This window comes from Xenopus laevis, chromosome 4S (genome assembly GCF_017654675.1).
Source record: "Xenopus laevis strain J_2021 chromosome 4S, Xenopus_laevis_v10.1, whole genome shotgun sequence".
In the NCBI taxonomy this organism is placed as follows: Eukaryota; Metazoa; Chordata; class Amphibia; order Anura; family Pipidae; genus Xenopus; species Xenopus laevis.
Window position 1 is genome coordinate 111669792 of NC_054378.1, and position 25670 is coordinate 111695461.

At 41.7% G+C, this 25670-nt stretch overlaps 1 protein-coding gene across 1 annotated transcript in view; it reads right to left on the reverse strand.

Annotated features, from left to right (window-relative positions):
- The window catches only part of ccdc174.S (coiled-coil domain containing 174 S homeolog), a gene marked incomplete at its 5' end in the record, with an annotated part of 28508 nt that extends 25680 nt beyond the window's left edge, over positions 1 to 2828 (reverse strand). Inside the window, 1 exon segment of the mRNA NM_001091700.1 lies at positions 2673 to 2828. Coding sequence (NP_001085169.2) covers positions 2673 to 2714 — 42 coding nt within the window.
- Positions 2829 to 25670: the final 22842 nt, after the last annotated feature.

Sequence of the window (25670 nt, forward strand, 5' to 3'; positions counted from 1 at the left end):
ATGGCGGATGTTGTAGTTCAGTAACAGCTGTATACCATACAGTCAAAAAGAATTCAAAAACATTTGCGGTTCTCAGACATTTAGGGCAGTGCTGTGAAAAGTAGGGATGCACCAAATCCAGGATTCGGCCTTTTTCAGCAGGATTCGGATTCGGCCAAATCTTGTGCCTGGCCGAACTGAATCCGAATCCTAATTTGCATATGTAAATTAGGGGCCAGTAGGGAAATCACATGACTTCGTCACAAAAAAAGAATTGTTTCCACTTTTTCCTTTCCTACCCCTAATTTACATATGCAAATTAGGGTTTGGATTCGGTATTCGGCCGAATCTTTCACAAAGGATTCGGGGATTAGGCCGAATTCCAAATAGTGGATTCGGTGCATCCCTAGTGAAAAGCATAAAGAAGTTTGAAAACCTCGCGTCCCTGATATACTTATTTGTCCAGGCCCAGATGAGGTCTACCTGCCCTGTCTGGAGTCCATCTTGAATTTATCATACACTACACTTAAAGGGGTTGTTAATCTCTATGAATGTGAATATTCTGAGACAATTTGCAGTTTAATTTTTTATTATTACTGGTTTTTGAATGATTTATGTTTTTTTTTTTGTTCCCAGCTCTCCATTTTGTAAGTTCAGCGGCTATCTGGTTGGTAGGGCCCAAATTACCCTAGCAACCAGTCAGTGGTATGTGTAGAGTTGTGCAGAAGAGTTGGTGGCCATGGAATTTGTTTGCCAGACAGCATGTGCCCTAGATCTGATCTGGTCCTGGCTTCCACATCACATATTAGTGGAGTACCACAGGGCTCTGTAATTGGTCCTTTGCTTTTCAACTTGTTTATTAATGACCTGGAGGTGGGCATTGAAAGTACTGTTTTTATTTATGCTGATGATACTAAATTGGCTAACGTGTCTACTAAAGCAAATAAAGTTCTGTCTTGCATAAAAAATGGCATAAAATCAAGGGATGAAAACATAATTATGTCTCTTTATAGGTCCCTGGTGAGGCCTCATCTGGAGTATGCAGTGCAGTTTTGGACTCCAGTCCTTAAGAGGGATATAAATGAGCTGGAGAGAGTGCAGAGACTAAGTGCAACTAAACTGGTTAAAGGGATGGAAGACTTAAATTATGAGGGGAGACTGTCATGTTTGTCATGGTTGTTCTCTCTGGACTTGATTACATTTTACAAGTACATAAGAGGACTTTATAAACAAATAGCAGGAGATCTTTTTACCCATAAAGAGGATCACCACATTGTGGCATGCACTGCCTGTTGATGTTGTAATGGCTGATTCTGTTAATGATTTTAAAGGAGAACTAAACCCCCCGCGATGTCAAGTGCCCACTGTTCCCCCTCCGTTGGCCCCTTCCTGCCTCCCAGCTGCAGTCTTACCCCAGAATTCTGTCCCCTCTTGAAAAGTGACAACACATGCAGAGTGAGAGCTCACGGCGCCATCTTCTTCGGGTCTTCTTCCTCCCCTTCGGCAATTTCAGTCACTTTCGGCGCATGCAGAGTTGCTGCGAACCAGAAGATTGCTCCAACTGCGCAGGCACCATTATGCCACTCACTTCACAAAGATTACCGAAGAGAAGAAGATGGTGCCCGTGAGCTCTGCTGCCCTCACTCTGCATGTGAGATGGGACAGAATTCTGGGGTAAGATTGTGCTGGGGGAGGCCAGTGGGGACTTAACATTGCGGGGAGGGGGGTTTAGTTCTCCTTTAAGAGGGGCTTGGATGATTCTTTGGACAGACATAATATAAAAGGTTATTGTGATACTAAAATCTATAGTTAGTATAGGTATGGGTATATAGAACTTATGTGAAAGTAGGGAGGGGTGTGTGTATGGATGCTGGGTTTTCATTTGGAGGGGTTGAACTTGATGGACTTTGTCTTTTTTTAACCTGATTTAACTATTTAACTATATGTGACTGTTTCTGGATGCCGATCTGCTGGGGCCAGAGGTGCAGAACAACTCTGACGTTACGGCGCCAGTACAGAGATCCCAGGCACTTTTCAGGGCAGGTACATATGCTGTTTGTGTGGGAGCTGGGGGTTCTCTGCAGGGTGGTGATAAGTTAACAGGGCAGTTCACACTTTAGCATGTTATAGAATGGCCAGTTCTAAGAAACTATTTGATTGGTCTTTGTTTTTTTTTTTTAATATAGTTTTTGAATTATTTGTCGTCTTCTGACTCTTTCCAGCTTTCAAATGGGGGTCACTGACCCCAGCTAAAAAGCAACTGCTCTGTAAGGCTAAAAATGTATTGTTATTATAACTCACCTTCAGGCCTCTCCTATTTGTATTCCAGTAGTTTGGAGCCTAGCAACCAGGAATGGGGGGACCCCAGGGAAACAAGCCCTAAGTCCAAAGGCAACATTATAATAATTAAATCTTGTGGTATCCCTAACCTTAAGGGAGAACAGAGATCATTATTTGGGGGGGTTATAATAAAAGCCACAACGCTTCCTCATGTCTAGTAACCCATAGCAACCAAAAGAGATCTACATGAAACCAAGAAATGCTACCTGCTGATTGGCTACTTCAGGTGAATGGCGCTGTAGCAAACTTTGAGTAGATATTTATAGAATAAAAGGAAAGGGATTGTTACTGAGGTGAGTACACTCTGATGTTGCTCTCAAAAGGCTGCGCCTGCGCGCCTGGACCTCACTCACCGAGGCGGCAGTTACTTCCAGCAGCTTCTTCTTCCTGTCCATTGTGAGGAACGGTACCTTGATACTTGCGCTTTTGTATTGGACTGGTGCGACCACCGATCAGTCCTCTTGGCAGCCGCTCCAATTCAGCACACAGCCGCCATGTTTACCTTTGCAGCAGTGCAATGGCGTTGTCACTAAGCGCGACGGAGCCCTTCGGCGGCCATCTTGAGAAGGTCACTTGTTTCGTAGAAACTCTGTGGGTGGGAGATAATTTGCTTTTAAACCGTGTAGCCCTGTAATTATACAGCAGTAACGTGTATTTATATATAGAGAGGTAAAATATTATTTTATAGGACACAGAGCTGATCTTGGCTGAACTTGGCAGCAGAATTACTTAGTTACTTACCAAAACTCTTTAGGGAATTGTGTGAGGGATCAGTTTTAAAGGGGCGGTTCACCTTTCCCTGTTATTTATGTTACAGAATGGCCAATTCTAAGCCACTTGAAGTACACATTTGAATTACACAGATGCCCAAACAGCCCCACAGGTCCAATAAATAGTGCCAGTCTATGGAACCTTACCAGCGTCGGACTGGGATGCCAGGGGCCCACCCGAAAACCTTAGGTTGAGGGCCCACTTTCCAAACTATTATACCTCCTCTCCTCACTCAATCTCTTTATTCTCCTAGTCTCTTTTCTCTACATACTATACTCTTTTCTTCCACTATTAAGCCTCTTTATTCCAATAAAGAAATAGAGAATGACCTTGAAATAGGCCAAATGGTTAGAAGCAGGAGGGCCCACTGACACCTTGGCCCACCGGTAGTTTTCCTGGTATCCCAGTGGGCCAGTCCAACACTGAACCTTACAACAGTCCCTCTGGCATGAACATGAGGGTGCTCCACCCCATAGATATGGATGAAGTACTCTGTAAATGCAGACACAGTGTCTTGAAAAAGTGAAGAAACCATTGTAACAGGTCTTTATATCAGAAGTTTCTAAGACAATGAAATATGGATGTTTTTAAACTAAAGAAGTAGCTAGATATGTTGTACATTATGTTTTGGGCTTCTGTACGAGCCCAAGGCAACCACAGCCGTTTAGCAGTAAAGATCTGTGTCTCCAAAGATGCCCCAGTAGCTCCCCATCTTCTTTTCTACTGATTCACTGCACATGCTCTGTGCTGCTGTCACTTACTGAGCTTAGGGATCCACTCACAATATACAGTACATATAGAATAGAAATGTCACAATATAAGGCTGATTAATAATTAATATGGATAATTACTACATGGCAGCACAGAAACCAGTGCAATTAGCATTAGAATTTAAAACTCAACCCCGTAACATCAGCTTATATTACAGGCCAACCTCATTTTCTGCTTGATAATTTGTGATGACCCCTAACCTTAGCTTAGGGTTCGGCTCTTAAAGTTACAAGAGGCGGCTTTTTGCCGCCCCTTGTAACTGGCCTCTCGCTGCCGCCTGAGGCAAGGGTCTCACCTTGCTTCAAGGCAGAAGCAGCCCTGCTCAGAGCCCACTGAGCATGTGAGTGTCACAGACACTTTCCAAGATGGTGACCCCCTGTGACAACTTTGAAGAACTGGATCATTGCTGCTATTGAGAAGCTGAAACTTTAGGCTGGTGCATTAAGTTCAATATATAAAACATGGCAGTTTTAGGCATATTCGTTTTTAGGGTTTAGTTCTCCTTTAAGACATGAACTCACAATCTGCCATACTGCCTGAATGACTTATGCCCCTGAGGAAGCCGTTGACACGGCGAAACGTGTCGGGCTGGCATAGGTGGGCTGTGGGATACTTAGCTCCCACCTAGTCCCTACGTAGACAGGCAGAATTGTTCTGAGGGAATTGCTGGAAGGGTGGGAGCGGGCGAAGGTGTTCTACATTACTCAAACTTTTTACTACTATCACTAATAGTCACGGGCAGATATAAGGAATCTACACTTTGATACCACATGTCCACCTTTTGCAGTTTTTAGTTGTGTATGTGTTTATGGACACGGTGCAGCACTGTCAGCAGAGTAGGCAGGCAGTGGGTGTGTTTTGATATGAGCATTTTTATTGGTAGATCAGAATAAAAGTTACATTTTAAACTATTACTTTCACATTTGCGGGCTGCTGACCGAACTAGTTTGCTTGTAAGAGACTGAAGGATACATTTCTTTATTGTCTCCTGTTATCAGACTCTTTACCTTATATTCTCTATATCATGGTTACTGTTTGTATGACAACAACAATGATGACGGTCTTTATGACAACTGTTTTCATCGTGTAAGTTCTAGATGGGGCCTTATTCTCAAGAGCAATGGTTACAATGGTATTTGGTATCAAAGTGGCAGATGTTATGGTATCTGTCATCAGGGTTGCTAGGTTGGCGGTTTTCCAGCCAAATTGGGCTACTAATTTAAAGCCAAGGTGGGTTTTGAAAGTACAAACTAGCCAAGGTATGGATTTGGGCCACTTTTTGGGCCTTTGGCTGGTTTGTACTTTGGAAACCAAGCCAAAGTTTTTTCTTGCCCTAATGTGCCGACCCTGCATCTTCCAATGCATGTTGGGTAATATAGTTTTTGTTTAACAATTTGCCAACTGCCAAGTTAAATGTAAGACAACAATACCCAGCATGCAATGGGACTGACTTGTGTAGAAGTTTGGAGTTACCAGATTTTGGACTCTGTACCCCAGTCTCCCGTCACTTTTAAGCATTGTTGCATTTTCCGGTGATTTTCCTCAATTTCAGACAATTTGGGGGCAAAAATCTTGTGGCCAACAAAATGTCTAAAGCTTGACCTGTTTTACCAATATTTATTGAAATTGTATATGTATTTGGGCCATATGGGACCCCTATACCTCCTGGGCCCCCCTCTCTAGTTACGGCCGAGTGACGGACAAGTCTGTCCCATTTTGCTTCATGGTAAAATTTGAGAAACAGTTAAAAATTGAAAAAGCCATATTGTCACATATATTCATTTATTTTTTAGATTTTTTTTCACTGCAAACATTGGCCTATTTTAGGGTTACCTCTTGGCTAGTTTTAGGCTGGTTTTGTAGCTGACTTTGGCTGGTTTTGAAAATTAGACCCGGCAACCCTGTCTGTCATTCTGGTTACATTTGTTACAGCCACAAGTTTTGTGCCAACTCTTTTCATTGCATCAGCCATCTTAGTAGGAGTCTCCATGGCAATAATTTCTATAAAAACAATATATTGCAACATGGGCCACTTGATCATCCCACGCTACACTTGATGGGTGCACATTGTTAGCTCTTTTCTTTCCAGTGGTAAGTTACATCCAGCTAACTTGAATGGCAGTGTTCAACATGGTGAACATAACCCTGACGGGAAAAGTTTCTGTGGTTTATAAGATTGTTTCCAAACAGGAAGGCTGTATTCAAAGTGCACATTGCCATACTGATTGGAAAAACTGCTGCCGTTGTCTATGCTCCATTTAGCTGAATGCAGGCAGCAATGTATTCGTTGGGGGTCTGCTCTATGCCTAACCTGTGGCCTTCCGCTGTTGTTAAAGGAACAGTAACACCAAAAAATGCAAGCATTTTAAAAACATGAAAATATAATCTGTTGTGCGGCAATGGTAAAATTGTTGTGTTTGCTTCAGAAACTCTGCATCAGTTTATATTCTCAAGCTGCTGTGTAGCCATGGGGGCAGCCATTCAAAGCTGATGAAAAGGAGAAAAGGCACAGGATACACAGCAGATAACAGGTAAGCTCTGTAGTATACAATGGGATTCGTCAGAACTTATGTGTTATCTACTATGTATCCTGTGCTTGAATGGCTGCCCCCATGGCTACACAGCAGCTTGTTTATGTAAACTATAGTTGTGTTTCTAAAGCGAGCAAACCAGTTTTACCAGTGTAGCACAAAAGTACATTATATAGTCATTTTTTAAAAACTTAAATTTTTTGGTGTTACTAGCCTTTTAAAGTACAACTCATAAGCACCTGACAACATCTAAAGGTTGTTTGGGGATTCCACAGCATCTATTTTGCCTCCGAACTCCACCATATCTAAAGGTAGCCCTTATCCTACTTATTTTCCTGCTCCGTCTCTCAAACACTTCATATGAATGTTGAATTAGCTCCTAATTATTCATGCCCATGGGGCCCATAAATGAGGATGCAGCCTTGGTCACCCGTAGCTCCATACACCTATGCTTCTAGTTGTGCTAATTTGCATGGTGCAGAGAGACCTTTGGATAAAGAGAGTCATTTAGGATTGTGCGTAGTCAAAGTTTGTGTTATGTGACTGTTCAGAATTGCTATAAGTTTAAATTCAGATATTGTGTGACAGGAAATGATGGGTATAATTAATTAATATAAGGGATTTTTTGGGGGGTGATTTGAAGCAGGTAATGGGGTCTGTGCCTCTGGCTTATTTTGCCATGTGCAATGTAGCTGCCACTTTCAGCACCGGACTTGATGGACAGCGCTTCCTTCATAACAATCTCTGGGTAAATCCTTTCAATCTGCAGATGAAGATAAGGAGTATATAATCTTGCAACAGAAAAGTCTGGGATCACAAATGCCCAAGTGATGGGAAGTTACTAAGGATTTGCAATCTTAACCATTTTATAATTAAAAATGGATACGCCCACTCTGTTTTTAGCATTTATCACTAATCATTTGATATGGTTGAATCTTGCAGACATGATTCATACCCTGCTCTATGACTGTGTAAAGAGAATTAATAAAAGCTTTATCACTTCTAGCTTGTTGAAGAATGTTTAGAGTTATAATCCAGCAACATCTGAGGATCTACGGTTAAGACACAAGGAGCAATCCAAAACTTGCAGAAAAGAAGACCATTGTGGACATTTTAATGCAGGTAAAGTCTTTGGACTGGCTTTCCGTTTGCTATACTTCTTTTAATAATAATTACTTGCATTATCGCACCTTGCTTGTTGTGGCTATTAGTAAGTTGAAACATTTATCCACAATAACGCAATAGAACAGTGCTGTCGGAATGAAAAGGTTTTGGAAAAAATGGTTGTTTATTTTAATTAGCTATAAAACCGTACAGCTTTCAATTGTTTCCGATAGTAAAGTAACACAAACACTTTGAAGGAGAACAAAACCCTCTCCCCAACCCCAGGCCCCCCCCATCAGGTGGTTGACAGGCACCATCTTCTGTTCCTCTACTGTCATATCTCACCAGCTGAAAAAATGCAAAGTAGAAGGTAGGTCTGAATCAACCAAAACCACACATGCTCAGTGTCAACAATCTGACAAAAGAGGATCTGAAGTGCTGCTTGCAGTAGTGCACAGTAATATTCTTTTGTAGCTGTGGATGAGAAAGACAATGACAGACAGTAACAGTATATGGCACAGTATATGGCGAAAAGACATTAGGGCTCATTTTACTTATGCAAGCACACTAGCCAGTGCCTAAAACTACTTTAGATAAAGTTACAGTATGGGACCTATTATTCATAATCTTTGGGACCTGGGGTTTTCCAGATAACAGATCTTTCCATAATTTGGATCTTCTTATCTTAAGTCTACTGGAAAATCATGTAAAAATCAAATAAACCCAAGCAGCTGGTTTTGCCTCCAATAAGGATTAATTATATCTTAGTAGGGATCAAGTACAATGTACTGTTTTATTATTACAGAGAAACAAGAAATCATTCACAAAGTTTTTGATTATTTGGACAAAATGGAGTCTATGGTAGACAGCCTTTGCGTAATTCGGAGAATTCTGGATAATGGGTTTCCTAGAAAACCGATCCCATACCTGTACTTTGATCAAAATTAGTTCCTTGCATTTCTGTATAGTTCTACTTAGGCCTTCCTGCCTTCTGCTCCTGTTTCGGGCACCGCTTCTCCTATTGACTCAGGGGAAACCTGGAGCTATCATTACCTCCTCATCAGACGGTAGCTCCTCGGCTCCCTTCTTGACCTCACTTTCATCATCATGATGAATACTGGAAATTATGCCAGACAGGCTGTGCCTGATTTGAGACAAAGTGCATGCTCAGTTGCATCCATTTTGGCTAACTGTGCGCTATTACTGTAGACATAGCACAATTGCCTCAAGAGAATTGCTTGTTTGTGTCTGCAATGACACAAACAACCAATTCAAGCAGTAAATGTGACCGATTAAGTTCCATTAGAGGCTTGATCCTAATGAAATCTACTGGTCAAGTACGTAAAACCCCCTGACAGCATGAGACTTGGATAAGGGGTTCTAGAGCACCATTCCTTAATGGTTCCTAAAAAAGGAGTGTTAAAAGACCATTCTCTGCTCATTAATGTAACCAGCAAAATAACTCACTGATCAATTTTACATTTATTTAATTTATTTGTTTTGCGGGTGTTTAGTAACCCCCTTGAGCAAAAGTCACCATATTTTAGATCTTTCTAGATAGGAGAGTGTATATAGTACTGTTATATTTCCTGCTTCTGGGGTTAACCCCACCCTCTAGTATGTCAGCAGAGATGTCAGTATTAATTACATATATGTCAGCAAAACATAGTTAACTTTTATATGTTCCTTTAAGAATGAGCTATTTTCATTTCTACTTTACCACTAACTAGTTAAACTGATATTGCATAGATGTCATTTGTCTTGCCCTCAAGAAATAAAAGTCTCTGATTCCGGCTCTAGGTACCAAAGAATTCAGGACATAAATCAGTGATTGTGGACATTATTGGGCTATTATATAACCATTAAAATGTTTGTACAAGTTAATAGCTTTCACTGGGTTGCTGTTTGAACCACACAGCTGTAATTGCATCTCAAATGCTGAACTGATTTTTAGAGCAATTTTCTGTGCAAATAACTGTATTCCCAACACAGCCTCACAACCCAGAATTCTTGTCCGATACCCAATGTCATTAAGAGAATCATGTTATCAGAAGTCCCCAGGCAGAGCGAGATCCCTGGCCGTTTCCTCATGATTTTGTTACTGGAAGATTGCTGACCTCAACGTACAGTCTCTCGATATTTCCAAACGGAGCTAAAAGTTGCTGTGATATTTCAATGAGGAGGACATTGTGCGTTAGCCATATACAAATGTATAATTATCTTTAAAGCAAACCTGTTTTTTTTTTTTTACTTATGGTACCCAGTCTAGCTCTACAAAGAAGACATGAGGGGTCATTTGCCAAGCTTAAAGGACCAGCAAACATTCCAACATTCCAACCCTTTGCTTAGTAACTTTATAAATAGTGCTGTATACTGAATTCCAGTAATGAAAAAGAAGATAATGCATCCTGTTGCTTTTCTGTAGACTCCAAGGGATCTGTACCATCTTGTTACACAAGCGATCTTTGCTTTTCCCAGCAAGCTCACCGTCATCTGCCTTTGCCTTTTCAATTGTTTTGCACTTTGCACAATGTGTTAATCTCTATGCAAATTGCCACAGGTCTCTGTGCTCTGAAAGGCTTCCACCACAAAGATAGCGCTGACTGTTGTAAGTCCTGTATTATTGAGGGGCATAGGCCTCCCTCATCCTACCCCCTACAAATACACTAAATGGTGGGGAGGCACAGGCCCCAGGTCAGACTGGGGGGGGGTCCGGAACTGTCTGGGGGCCAAATTTAAGTGCACACTCATCCTGCTCCGGTGACAAACTCTACTGTGCATATCTAAACGCCCACTCCCAATGTGCTACGTACCTGCTCCATCCCAACGCACCACCAGCCAGCTTCTTCGTAGCTTGTATTGCTTTCTCTCCTAAAAACTTGCAGCTGATGGTCCTTTAAGGGGGGTAGGCCTGGGTTGGTGGGGCACATGAGTGCTGGGCCCACTTGGTGCCCCATCTGCCCAGTCCAACCCTGGAGCTGCAGGCCTCCTAAAAGTGTTCATGTTCTTCCAGATCTTGCATTGAATTCAGCATTTTCCCTTAAATGCCATTTGTTAATTACAGACAGTGGAAATTGTGAGCTGCAAGTGTTTTGCAATCTTTTTATAGCCTGCCTGTGCTTTTTAGGCATCAATTAGCTTTATTTTAAGATCCTGACTCAGTTGCCGTGGTTGTTGAGTGACAGCCCAAAATTTGGGGAGTGAGAGATTTTATTAAGCTGTGCAATTTTCAAATAGATAGGCCGTGCAAAATAAAAAAAAAAGTTAGCCAAAAAATGTAATGTATAAAGGCTGGAGTGACTGGATGTCTAACATAATAGCCAGAACACCAGAACAGCGGCTTGAAAGGAAGGTCACATGGGATATAAATGTTCAGTTAGTTCTTGATCCTTAGCATGCAGGTCAGATTCGAAAGCAAACTAACTGAACAGTTATATCCCATGTGCCCCCCCCTTCAGGTCACTGATTGGTTACTGGCTGGTAACAGGTTAAAGAACTAGTGTTCTGGCTACTACTTTAGACATCTGTTTACTGCAGCCTTTATAGCTTACATTTTTGTCTAAATAACTACTGTATATTGTCATTATTTAATTTTGCACAGCCTATCTATTTTCCTAGTTTCATATATACACTAAACTGTTCCTTTAAGGCCTTATAAGGTAAGGACGATGTTCTGCCCCTGACAGCAATGGTACGAAAGATAGGTCCAACAAAAGCTGGTGACAGTTTCCCAATGATATCATCAGATCGCAATACATGCAGAGATGTTATCAGTAGCCGACAGAAATTTTCGAACCTGTCTGATCATCTGAAAGACCTATCGACATGGCACGAAAAATATCGGGACACTCCACACACGGCTCAAAAATCTTAGATTTGTATGATCAATTCTTTGCGTCTATGGACACCTTATCTGTGAGATTCTGGGATTTATAATTTAAAATCAGCTAGAAAGGCTTAAGGTCTAAAAGTATTTTTACACACAGCATCAATGACATCTTACCTAAGTGATCATTATTTCACAACTATGGGCCCTTCCTAGAAGAGAGGAACCTTGGTTCCATGAAATGCTGTAAATATGTGCAATTTGTACTCATGGACATAGAAAAAATATTTTCTGTAGAATATGGTGCATCCACTGAATATTAATTTACTGTATCGGGGCACACAGTAATTTATACCTAACCTTGTGTAAATCATCTGTACGTCATGAAGCCTAAAGTTTCATACTCTGCACACAGCAGATTATTAATGACTCCTTATCTCTGCTAATACTGCCAGTGGGAGAACATTTGCATTCTTATTCATGTATGAAAGTAGAACTTTGGATCAGCTCAGAGTCATGGAGCTTTATGTCAATTATTTTTTTTCTAATGTCAAATGATTTCAGGCTACTGATGCCCCATTACAGGGTAAGGGGGAATATAAGACCCTATTCTGTAAAGCAGGGGTCCCCAACCTTTTTTCCTCCTGAGCCACATTCAAGTGTAAAATAATGTCGGAGAGCAACATAAGCATGCAAAAAGTTCCTGGGGTTTACAAATAAGCCTTTGCTTGTGTATTTGTAGCTCCTATGTGGACTTAAAGCCAACAGGAGGGTCTGTTTGACAATACACCTGGTTTTTATACAACCAAAACTTGCCTTTAAGTCAGGAATACAAAACGAATCACCTGCTTTGAGGCCACTGGGAGCAACATCCAAGGGTTCAGAAAACAACATGTTGCTCACGAGCCACTGGTTGGGAATCACTGCTGTAAAGGAATACATAGGGTTTTTTTTATCAACTAACTTAACAATATCCAAAGTAAGAAATCCAGCAGCACACTCTGATTGATGCAAAAATCCGTAGTGTTTTTGTGCTGCTGGATTTCTTACTTTGGATGCTTAGTTGACCCAAAAAGCAGACGAGGGTCTTCCAGTTCAGCACCTGAAACCTACACAGGTTTAATGAAGGTAGAGCACTCCTAATTACCATTACTAACTTAACAATATGGCTGAAAATGTCCAGTTCCATTGTCTGTATCTGTGCATAGTTCATTACTATGCAGTACTTTTCATGCATTGGTTGTGTTTGCAACAGAACATGAAGCTGGTGAGGATGGGTATATCCAGTGCCAGTGGGTTGGGTCACAAAGTAAGGTTGCTGATGCGGGTTTTGGTGGTGAGCTTTTGGTATTGCTAGCTCCCTTTAGCCCCTGCTTGCTACCTTCCCTGTTGGGAATGTCATTGGCAGGCCTCTCCCATACTGTAAATCACAGTGCTCAATGCACTAGCGATGCGGCCCCCATGGACCCGGTCCTACACTAAAAGTTGAGAGCAGGAGGGGGCGGCATCGGGGCTGCTCAAATGCCACTGCTAGGGCAACAGCTGTAAAGGGCAGCCCTCGTGCCTATATAAAAAATCAATTTCTTTTGTGAAAAATAAAAATCTCCGTAATCGCCACCAGAGACTTGTGAGTAAATCCGGTGCCAATGCTGGGGGAGGGATAAGAAGTGCATTTTTGCGTGTCATGGGCAGAAATGACATCACATAATTACATCACATAACCGGAAGTGATGTCAGACGCAGTTGTGTGTGACATCACTTCTGCAAATTGGTTATGCGCTCTCAGGACTGGCAATCTCTGGGTTCTGGCAAATGCCAGAGGGGCTGCTATAAGGTGCCATAGAAAGTCAGTATTTAATAGGCTGGTGGGGGCTGATTGGGCCTCTGTGTACCTGAAATGGCAGGGCCTATTTTATTTCTCAGTCCGGACATGTGCGCTGAGGTCCGGTGCCTAGGGTGACGTTGCCGGGGTCATAAATGACGCCTGTAGTTTTTGTGACCAGCACATAACTAGCTTGCTCTTTTGAGACGGCAGTTGTTTCCTTTGGGCGGAAGAGGACAATTTCAAAACAATCATTAGAAAGTATTTTTTACAGTCCATAAATACAATAATCCTGATCCAGTTCTTATCAATGCACAGTGTCAGACTGGCCCATCGGGATACCAGGAAAACTCCCAGTGGGCCCTCATGCTGCCAAACATTCAGCCTATTTCATTGACATTCCCTATTTCTATGAGAACAATGAGGTGAAATTAAATAATAGATTATAATATGTAAAGAAAAGACACTGGGAGAATAGAGGTTGAGTAAGGAGAGGAAGAATAATAAGTACTGAGAGTGGGCCCCTGTTCTAAGGTTTTTTGGTGGGCACCTGTTGTCCCAGTCCGACACTGTCAGTGTATAATAAGGACAAGCTTGTTTATATATGAATGTCCGTGTTAAATGTCACCATTACAAACCATATACTGGTTAAATACTGACTTTAAATCAGTAGAAATTAGATTTTCAATTCTAATTAACCTTTAATCGCTGTCAGTACCTGTGCCTGTGCCATTCATGCCTCTCAGTGTCTGTACTCTGTATTTCTTCTACAGAATGCCTCAAAGCCCAATACAAAGGAATTAGTAAAGGTTTAAATAAACAGGCTTATTATCATGGCCCAGTATTGTTTGGAGGGAATGGAGTGGGAATAATTGATTCAGTGGTACAGGGCTCATTAGTATTCTGTTCATTATAGCAGAAAAGATGAAATCACATTTGCTTCCACTGAGCTGGAGAAACAAGCAGGCAGCCCTTTCATTTCTGTGTTTTTTTTTTCTTTTGCATTCTCATACTTAAAAGAAATAGTAATTGACATAAGGAGCAGTAATAAAATGGTTGAAGGCAGCCAGTAAGGGGTGAGAGGAGAGGTTTGCAGCGTGTTGGTTCTAATCCAGGAGAGCCTGATAAGCACTAAAACACTCTGGATATACTGTAAATAGAGGCCTGCAACAGTGCTTAATATTGACATTACAAACTTCATGTACCCCTTCTGCTAAAACCTTTTGCCGCACACAGGGATGTCCAGAAGGGCGCTGAAGCAGTTTCATTATACATGTTTAAACTTCATAATTGTGTGTTCACTTCACACCCCATGTATGTACATAGTGAACTGTTGGGCAGTAGCAGGATAGGCTTCTTGCTTTTTTCTTACCGTGTAAAGCAAATGTTGTGTTTTTCTTAGGGGTTCGGTTGCCCGAGCACAATGTATATCTTTTAACAGAGTAATAAAGGTCTCTAAATGTAACAATCACATGGAAACACACTGTACCTCACGCCCCTCTGAGGTCCCCCATGTTTGCAAGGAAGAGAAGCTAGGGTTGCTTATAAATATATAGCCAGTGGCATAACTATAGAGGTAGCAGACCCTGTCGTTGTGGGGGACTGAAGAACAGGGGGGTGCAGACTGCAGGGTCGGCTTCCACTTTCGCTTTAAAAAAAATGCAAGAGGATGGGCGACCGGGAGCATGTGCAGTGGCCCCGGGCCCCTCTTAAGATTTTTTTGCAGGGGACCCAGTGCAGTCTAGGTGTGCTGCGGTGTATAGCTACTGGTTGTGACCAGCCTAGCCCTGCAAGATGATATATTGAAAAATAATGCATTGGCATACTCAGAGTTTTGCCATAGCACAATTACACTTTAGAATGTTTGTCCATGCAAAGTTAATATACCAACATTTATAGGTGCCTCATTCTGGAGTAATATTGAGGCTAGAGAAAAGAAAACTATATGCATGCACTCTAGCTGCATATACCCCTTTACCCCAGCAAGTCATTGGGTTGCATTAGTGGGCTTTCTTGGCACAAATTATGAAACAGATACCAGTGCTCTTTGGGGGGGGGGTAATAAAGTAATGTAGGGGAGCTCCTCTGCCTTGAGAACCTATAGTTTATACTGGCACTTAGAATTCCTAAGAGAACTCTTTTATTGAAGCAGATCAAGCAGGAAAGGGTTATTCATAGAGATGTTTCTTTCTAGCAGATAGAAAATGGTGCTCTTGTCGTGCAGCATTAAGTCACCCTACACGCAGGCCTGAGCAGAGCCATCTGTGTGCTCCCTCCGTGCACTTTTACTGCAGGGAAGCATCATGTGTGGAGGCTGCGTGCCTGAGATCCAGTTCAGATGTGAGACCCCTGTGCAGTGCAGTCTGGGCGCCTTTAGCAGTGCAGGCAGGTGATGGGCTTTTTGCTGGAAGCCTAACACTGTCCTCCTCTGCTGTGCCACACTCCCTTAGCTGCACATCTGCACAGCTCTCCCCTGGTCGCTGCCATGCCGAGCTGGTGGAGGAGTCTGATGCTCTGCTTACGGAGACTGGAAGAAGCAGGTAAGGACGGATTTCCCTGTTTCTTTATATAGGTTAATGTCGGGGATACCTAGTTCTCCACATCATCATACAGCCCAGGGAATCCCAAAGAACTGCCTTTCTGTAGTGGGGATCTTATATTTAATATGTTAAAAATCAAATACAATGACATAGAAATGTAAGTACTGTAACTTAAATATGGTCACAGGCAGAGAGAAATATTACTGTAGATTTGCAGCATTTACAATCAGTTGCACTCAGTATTCTTTTAAACTGGGTTAGTAGCAGAATTCTCTTTCTCCTATTTATAATCCCCAAGGGAAAATTTCACAGCACTGCAGCTCGGTTGGCTCCTTGCTTGTAAATATCAGAGACTAGTGGTCTCAGCACAGATTGTGGGTCTCTTCTGTATTGTACGCAGCAATGGCTGAAATGTGGCTCTCTAGCTGCTGCCGTATAACTTTAAGAAAAAGGTTGTCACAGGATGCTGGGATCTGTAGCGCCATAATAGCAGTACTTCTGCTGGTTGGCCATCCCTGATCGACAGTGATAATTCCCTGCTACAGGTATTTGAACTAAAAGTGTTATTTATTGTATACTTTTATAAATAGGATTGCTCTGTATGTAGCAGAATAACTCTACTCTAGTGATCCAGATGATTTGCCTTTGAATTGAGAGATTATTATGAGAATGTTTGTCAAAGCAACTTAAGTTTGGCCCATGACCTTCTATGGCTGTTGTCAGGTGAGCCTGATTTTCCATTTTAGTCAGTCAGTGGTTCTTCTAAATGTAGCCAAGTCTCTCAGTAGACTCGTCTATACGCATTGATTTCAGTCTAAAGTTATTAAATGGTGTGACATTCACTATATTTCTGGTCAGTCTTTGTTTTTCCCTTTAAGATATGGCCCACAAACAGGGCAGAAGGATGATATATTTTTTTGTAGAGGCTACCAATACAAAGATTTTCAGGGGCTTCTATATATCTTATATGCTGCAACTGGTTTCCATTATTCTCCACCTTTGCCCACAAGGGCCGTTTTCTGTACTGGAAGACCTGCAAAGACCTAACAGTTGCCAGAAGTCAATACCTGTTATAGAGATTGGTGAAAGATTCAGCGTTACATAATATTCAATTTAAAGGTACTTAGAAGCATAAGTCCAAGTTGATTGCTTAGTCTAAATTTCACAAATGCATAAAAATGTACTTATTATATTCATATGTAAGTACCTCACCCGGAGATCTGTAAAATATTGATCCTTAAAGGGATACTGTCATGGGAAAAAAATTTTTTTTCAAAATGAATCAGTTAATAGTGCTGCTTCAGCAGAATTCTGCATTGAAATCCATTTCTCAAAAGAGCAAACAGATTTTTTTATATTCAATTTTGAAATCTGACATGGGGCTAGACATATTGTCAATTTCCCAGCTGCCCCAAGTCATGTGACTTGTACTCTGATAAACTTCAATCACTCTTTACTGCTGTACTGCAAGTTGGAGTGATATCACCCCCTCCCTTTCCCCCCCCCAGCAGCCAAACAAAAGAACAATGGGAAGGTAACCAGATAACAGCTCCCTAACACAAGATAACAACTGCCTGGAACATCTAAGAACAACACTCAATAGTAAAAACCCATGTCCCACTGAGACACATTGAATTACATTGAGAAGGAAAAACAGCAGCCTGCCAGAAAGCATTTCTCTCTTAAAGTGCAGGCACAAGTCACATGACTGGTGGCAGCTGGGAAATTGACAAAATGTCTAGACCCATGTCAGATTTCAAAATTGAATATAAAAAAAATCTATTTGCTCTTTTGAGAAATGGATTTCTATTGGAGTAGAGTAGCACTATTAACTGATGCGTTTTGAAAAAAAACATGTTTTCCGATGACAGGATCCCTTGAAGCTTTTCATGTTGCAAGATGCAGGTTATCATATTAACTGTCCCACTGGATTAGTGCAATATGGTCACATATGTAGATGACTCGTTTGTTGAGTTAAAGGATCATCCCGTGTTCATTGGGATCAGTCACCTGAACCAAGGGGAGTGTAGGTCTGTGCAGTTATAAGTTGGCCAAGGAATGGCATTGGCAGATTAAAATTTCATTTATTTAATACCTATGCAGTTTTAAATTGGCCAATGACCTGAGACGCACTCCAGATGGGATTTTGGCCAATGCTCCCTTCAATTTGGTTAGTCAACTGTGGGGATATCAAAGTGTAAATCAAGTAAAAGAAGAGTGTGTACACTGGGCTATACCCACCTTCCTTGTATGAATGAGGCAACTGCATTTTCCCCAGATTGCAAATAAATGTATGTCTCTACAAAATCGCTCTGTTATAATATGTCTCTTTTATTACATTGTGGGCTCCAAATGTTTGACAGCTACTGGAGAATGGCTGGTGCTGGACATATAAAGAAACTACAGAACCCCCCATAAGCAGAAAGGGAAAGATCTAACCCACAACTTTATTGTATGACAGCTAAACATGCTTTCATTTTTGTTATGATTTAGCCTTTGGGTATAACATTTCCTATTTTTAGCCTCATGGACTAACAATCTGGCAGCAGAGCTACATATGGCAGCTGTAGTCATAGAAATGCTCAATCACAAATGTGCAAAATTACTGGTGCCATACATGGGTCAACATTACATTTATCCAGCCAGGTGGCCAGTAGCCTAACAGTTGGATATTGTTTATCCATGATGATAGCCAAATACCATTATTACATTTGTTCATACCGATACCCAGAATAAAGCTCCTTTCTCTATGACACTTACTGATGTCATATCCTTGGGCCAAGGAATGGCATTGGCAGATTAAAATTTCATTTATTTAATACCTGTGCAGTTTTAAGTTGGCCAATGACCTGAGACGCATTCCAGACGGGATTTTGGCCAATGCTCCCTTCAATTTGGTTAGTCAACTGTGGGGGATATCAAAGTGTAAATCAAATAAAAGAAGAGTGTGTACACTGGGCTATACCCACCTTCCTTGTATGAATGAGGCAACTGCATTTTCCCCAGATTGCAAATAAATGTATGTCTCTACAAAATCGCCCTCTTGTAATATGTCTCTTTTATTACATTGTGGGCTCGAAATGTATTACAGCTACTGGAGAATGGCTGGTGCTGGACGTATATAGAAACGACAGAACCCCCTATAAGTAGAAAGGGAAAGATCTAACCCACAACTTTATTGTATGACAGCTAAACATGCTTTCATTTTTGTTATGATTTAGCCTTTGGGTATAACATTTCCTATTTTTAGCCTCATGGACTAACAATCTGGCAGCAGAGCTACATATGGCAGCTGCAGTCATAGAAATGCTCAATCACAAATGTGCAAAATTACTGGTGCCATACATGGGTCAACATTACATTTATCCAGCCAGGTGGCCAGTAGCCTAACAGTTGGATATTGTTTATCCATGATGATAGCCAAATACCATTATTACATTTGTTCATACCGAGACCCAGAATAAAGCTCCTTTCTCTATGACACTTACTGATGTCATATCCTTGGGCCAAGCAATGGCATTGGCATATTGAAATTTCATTTATTTACAGCCTGACTGCTTTTAATAGTATTGTAGGATCCTCTGTCAATTTTCTAATAGATCCTAGATTGTGCATAGTGTGATAGATCCTAGATAGATAGTAGTGTGATGGATCCCAGATCGATAGCAGCATGATAGATCCTAGATAGATAGTTGTGTAATAGATCCTAGATCAATAGTAGCATGATAGATCCTAGATAGATAGTAGCATTATAGATCCTAGATAGATAGTAGTGTGATATATCCTAGATAGATAGTAGCATGATGGATCGTAGCATGATAGATCCTAGATAGATAGTAGTGTGATAGATCCTATATAGATAGTAGCATGATAGATCCTAAATAGATAGTAGCATAATAGAGCCTAGATAGATAGTAGTGTGATAGATCCTAGATAGATAGTAGCATGATAGAGCCTAGATAGATAGTAGTGTGATAGATCCTAGATAGATAGTAGCATGATAGATCCTAGATAGATAGTAGCATGATAGATCCTAGATAGATGGTAGCGTGATAGATCCTAGATAGATAGTAGCATGATAGATCCTAGATAGATAGTGGCATGATAGATCCTAGATAGATAACAGCATGATAGATCCAAGATATATAACAGCATGATATATCCTAGATAGATAGTAGCATGATAGATCCTAGATAGTAGCTTGATAAATCCTTGATAGATAGTAGCATGATAGATTCTAGATAGATAGTAGCATGATAGATCCTAGATAGTAGCTTGATAAATCCTTGATAGATAGTAGCATGATAGATTCTAGATAGATAGTAGCATGATAGATCCTAGATAGATAACAGGGTGATGGATCCTAGATAGATAGTAGCAGGATAGATCTTAGATAGGTAGTAGCACGATAGATCTTAGGTAGTAGCATGATAGATCTTAGATAGATAGTAGCATGATAGATCTTAGATAGGTAGTAGCATGATAGATCTTAAATAGGTAGTACCATGATAGGTTTTAGATAGGTAGTAGCATGATAGATCTTAGATAGGTAGTAGCATGATAGATCTTAGCTAGATAGTAGCATGATAGATCTTAGCTAGATAGTAGCATGATAGATCTTAGATAGATAGTAGCATGATAGATCTTAGATAGATAGTAGCATGATAGATCTTAGATAGAAAGTAGTGTAATCCTAGACAAAGTAGTGCGATAGACAATAGTGTAACTAGAAGATGTGGGGCTACACCCCAAATGTTCAGAGGGGCCGGCTCACACAGAAAGCAACCCTGCGTCCGCCTCTACTGCATGCACTCGTATGAACACACTGCGGCATACCGAGTTCAATGTTCCAAAAGTGCCCTTTGGAAGGGGATAGATATACAGCAAATCAAGTCAACAGAATGAGTATAAAGGGCATGATTGTGTTAGGATGCATGACTAGTGGGCACCAAATAGTGGTGTAACTAGTGTGAACTGGGCCCCCCTCAAAAAATCTTCACTGTGGCCCAGAGCACAGCACCCACCTCCCCACCCACCCTCTCCCAACCTCCTGCCCACCCACCGCCAGCTATAAAGGAAGCAGACCCTGTGGGATCTGCTTCTTCTGTAGTTACACCATTGACACTAATTTTGTCAGCACAAATCTGTATTCTGTAACCTTTATTCAGTGGCGGATCTACTGGGTGTCGGGGGGGGGATGCAATCACACCAGGGCCTGCACCCCTTCAGGGCCCTCCAGATGCTTGCACCAAAGGAAATCTGCCTCTAGAATTTTGTTCAGAGGGGGCCTGCACCTGAGCCCCGGGTGCTCTAGTTACGTTACTGCCTTTATCAGAATTAAGTACTAATACTTATTCTAGTACTTCAGGAAAAAGAAAAATAAATAGATAAGAGCTGTAAATCAGTACATTATTTTAACAGAAGCTCTTGATGTTCAAATGAACTGGGAGCCAGTAGGGTTTCATTTAGTCTGTGTTCTATATATATCTGCATGATAGCTGAGCTTTTAGTAGCATCAAGGGAATTGATTTTTTTTCCAGAAAAGAAGAGAAGTATGGTAGAAAAGAAGAGAGAGAACAATGGACAGTAGGTGTTGGAAAGTCAGTGAAAAAAGCCTGAGAGCATATGATAAAAGAGAGATTGGGAAAGGGAGAGTGAAAGATCAATAAAGGAGTGAAAGAGATTAGTAACAGAGTTTGTCACCTTTCTATCGACCCTGTAAAATGTACGGTTTAAAAATGAATTTGTAATTTTTCCTCCTCTTGTGTTCCACTCCCTTCCCCCTTTCGCGTGAGCAGCTCAATAAGCCAGGTTATCGACTTTTCTAAATGTTACAATTTAATACACTAGTTGCTAACATTTCTCAGCAGTGACCAGGGTCTGACTGGGCCAGTGGGGCACAGTGAGAAAAGCCTTTGGGCACCGCTCCCCCAGGCCTGCTTCCTGGACAGGTCGGGGGGATTTATTTGCTTCAGCCACAAGTTTTCACCAGCATGTAAGAGTAGGTACGTGGGGTGGGAGTACCTTGTGTTTGCAGCCTCTGGTGGGCCCCAGACAGCTCAGTCCAACATTACCAGCAGGGATGCACTGAATCCACTATATTGAGATTTAGCTGAATCCTGATCCTTCATGAAAGATTCCCAAACTGAATCTGAACTAAAACTTGCATTCAGGGCATCCTTAACTGGCAGTAACTTCAGCCTCTCCTGAACATGTTCCCTTGACCTAAAGGAGACATATTGTGTGAAAAACGAGAATGTGCCTTTGCGTTGTATTCTTTTAAATATAGAAGGAATGTGTTTGGGGCTAATTTATTGAAAATCACTTCAAAAAGCCTACAAGGGAGCCGGCACTCAGCATACTGCACTGTAGGATAGGAACCAATCAGCATAGTGTCAGACTGGGATGCCAAGGGCCCACCAGAAAACCATAGACTCTAAGCCCACTTTCCAAACCATTATTCCCTCTCTCCTCGCTCAACCTCTATATTATCCTAGTCTTGTATATCTACTTACTATACTATATTCTTCCATTAGTAAGCCCCTTAAAGAAATAGGGAATGACCATGAAATAGATCAAATGTTTAGAAGCAAGAGGGTCCACTGACACCTGGGCCCACCGGGAGTTTTCCTGGTATCCAGGTGGGGTAGTCTGACACTGAATCAGCAGCTAGACTGACCTGATAGGGAACTAAAAAATGTCTGCCTGTGTAACTGGAGAGCCGCTCCTACTGTGCTTCCCTAATTTGAAACATGGATAGCAACTGTTGCAGCTCTATAGGGAGCTCCAATAAACAGGCCCTTTTTAAAGTTAATGATAATTTTTAGCCCAGAGTGGAACCAGAACCACATATTATTCATTATTGCCTACAGGATTAGGGTTCTTATCCTTTATGTCTCCTTTACTAAAGTATAACAGAGTCTCTGTTTAAATCTGTTATATCCATTGCCAACATGTTCTTGCAGCAGCTTCTGCCCCTTCTGAGCATTCGACCCTGACTCTAAGCCAGGGCTCCCCAACCTTTTTTTTTTTACCTGTGAGCCACATTCATCTGTAAAAAGAGTTGGAGAGAAACACAAGAATGAAAAAAGTTCATGTTGGTGCCAAATAAGTTCTGTGATTGGCTATTTGGCAGTGGCATACTCTGTTTAGCAGAACATCTGGTTTTATGAAACCAAAACCTTCAAGCCAAGAAATAAGCACCTGCTTTTAGGCTACTGGGAGCAACATACAAGGGGTTGAAGAGCAACATGTTTCTTAGGAGCCAACAGTTGGGGATCACTGCTCCAAGCTTTACTAAAGTCAGTCAGGGCCGGATTTGTGCCGAGGCCACATAGGCCTAGGGCGGCACATTTTGGGGGCTGCATGCTGCCCAGCCACTCTATGGGGAGCACTGGGGACGCGCTGCTCCCCAGCGCTCCGGCGCTTGCACGCTGGCGCTCTTGCGCCTGCGTGAGGTAGTGCCGGTGGGCGATAGGACTGCACAGGTGCCCAGCAAATCCGGAGCTGAAGTCAGTTACAGAGCATATGTTTTAATTTGAGCTACTAATGGCAAAATAGAGACAGGGGGATCAAAACTCCTATATATTTTCAAAAAATACAGAGCATCAGAAACAGCTCATTATTTGTGGTTAAATGTCTGAAATACATTTTGTAAAGATGACATTTCTCTTTAAGACTTATGAAATCAAAATTTTGGTTGCTGTGGGTTAGAGATATTTACAATTGTTTGTGAATTTCCATTGTACCCTAGCGCTTTCAATGTGATTAATTAATGGCCCCCAGTAACTGTAGTCTTCCCAGAAGACCAACCAGGCCTGTCACATGTAACATAACCTGAATTACTGTGCCAGTAGCGACATTGCCCATAATTTGCATTGATTGAACACAGCCCAGTAAATTGGATCTGTCACGATGTTCATGTTTCTTCATCTCTGGTACATTAGACTGGAACATTTAAAAATAAAGAATGTGAGCAGTCTTTAATGAGCAGGGAATATTGCATAATTGACATTAATCTCTTTTATAAGTAACTGTTATGTCTGCCAAAGAAGTTTTAATATAGTTGTAAACTAATCCCACACATGTCATTTCTCTGTGGGTAGAAATCGGATCAGACTGCAACTGACATGAATGGCAACAACTTGTCACTTTGTACATGGGAAGGACTTTTAAGGAAGTTTTAAGGCCAAAATCCACCTATTCTGTACTCGCAATGTACTTCTAGTAGTAGGGTTGCCAACTGTCCAGATTTCACCCAGACAGCCCGGTTTTTGGAAGGGCTGCCCGGGTGAAAAGTGCCTGTGCGGATTTCCAAATTAGGAAATCCGAACAGGACATTGAAGTGAATGACATGGCGATCAGCCAATCGATTGGCTCATCGCCATGTCATCAGTCCCTGCCCCCCAATGTCACCGCCCATCCCAACTTCATCCAGCCTGCCCCCTGATGTCACCCGGCCCATCCCCCGATGTCACCGGCCCGCCCCCTGCCCGGTTTTCAAATTAGGAAATCCGGAAAAGACATGGTGATCAGCCAATGGCTGATTGCTATGACATCAGTCTCGCCCCCAAAGTCATCCAGCCTGTCCCCCAACGTTACCAGCATGCTAACTGCCCGGCTTCCAAATTACGAAATCCAGACAGGACATTGAAGTGAATGACACGGCAATCAGCCAATCGCTGATTGCTCTGTCATCAATACTGCCCCCCCAAAGTCACCATCCAGCCCCATCATCCAGCGTAGCCCCTGGTGTCACTGGACCCGCCCCCTGACATCACTGGCCTGCCCGCTGCCCGGTTTCCCCAAGGATAAAAGGTGGCAACCCTACTTAGGAGCTCCAAACTACCTAGACTGAAAGCCATTTTTTTCTCTCTGGCAGCAACCCACCATTTTTAATGGTAATGGCTGTTTTTGCCCCAAAGTTTTAAGAAGGTCAGAAATTACGTTAAAATGGAAGGAACAACACGCTCATAGACTAAAGTTGCAATTGCCTGACATACAGTGGTGTTTAAACATGGTGTCCTCAATACCCAAAACAGCCCAAAGTGCCATTACTATAAAGCAATGGTTGCCAAACTGTTTTAATTCATGCCTCACTTGAAGACCGAACCTATCTCCAGGGCTCCCTTCTGAATCTCCAATCTTTGGACAGGTCAGCCCTTCCTCGAGCCCTACCTGTGGATCACAGAATGTACCCTTTCTCTACTAAGCTATTGCTAGATAATTTATAAAAAATCTGTATTCTTAGTAGTATTTAGTCAGGTGAAACCTTTCTGACACTGGGGGCCGGGAGGTTGTGTGTGTCACCTAAAAAAGTTGGTGTGATCCACAGGGTATCCACGGGGCTGGGACTAGGGGAAGGCACAAGATGCAATTGCCTAGGGCACAACAGAAAGAAATGCTAGGCATGTACCACCCTACCCATAATTCTAAATGACTGAGTAAAGCATTGCAGTGATGCAATATGTTTGGGAACCTCACATTTGGCCAAGCCATGGGTGTCAAAAACTTCCAAAATATCTGGGTTGATAGGTATGTTTAGTCTGGACAGTGTAGTTTTTTTGTGCAACCAAATCACTTCCCTGGCTTGGATTTCATCCCAGGATGTCTGCTGTTTTACCTGCAATTGAGGAGCGAGGCTTGTTGATCTTGCTGTTCCTGGATATGAGAAGCACTTAGCTCTGTTAAACATAGGGTTGCCACCTGACTCTGATACTTAATAGGGATGAATAATAATAATAATGTGCTATTAACATTTGGGTTATTAAGTGGCCCCCTTTCATTTATTTATCAACCATTCTCATAATGAAAGACTACACACATCAATATAAAACAAATATCACAGCATTGTAAATTCACATACATATTATACATCAGAGTGCTCTTTTGAGCACTTTAGCATTAAACATTCATTATTTTAATATTTAATCTAATATTAGCAGGTTTGTTTTTGGAAGTGTGGTCTGATGGCCCCCCGACTAGTT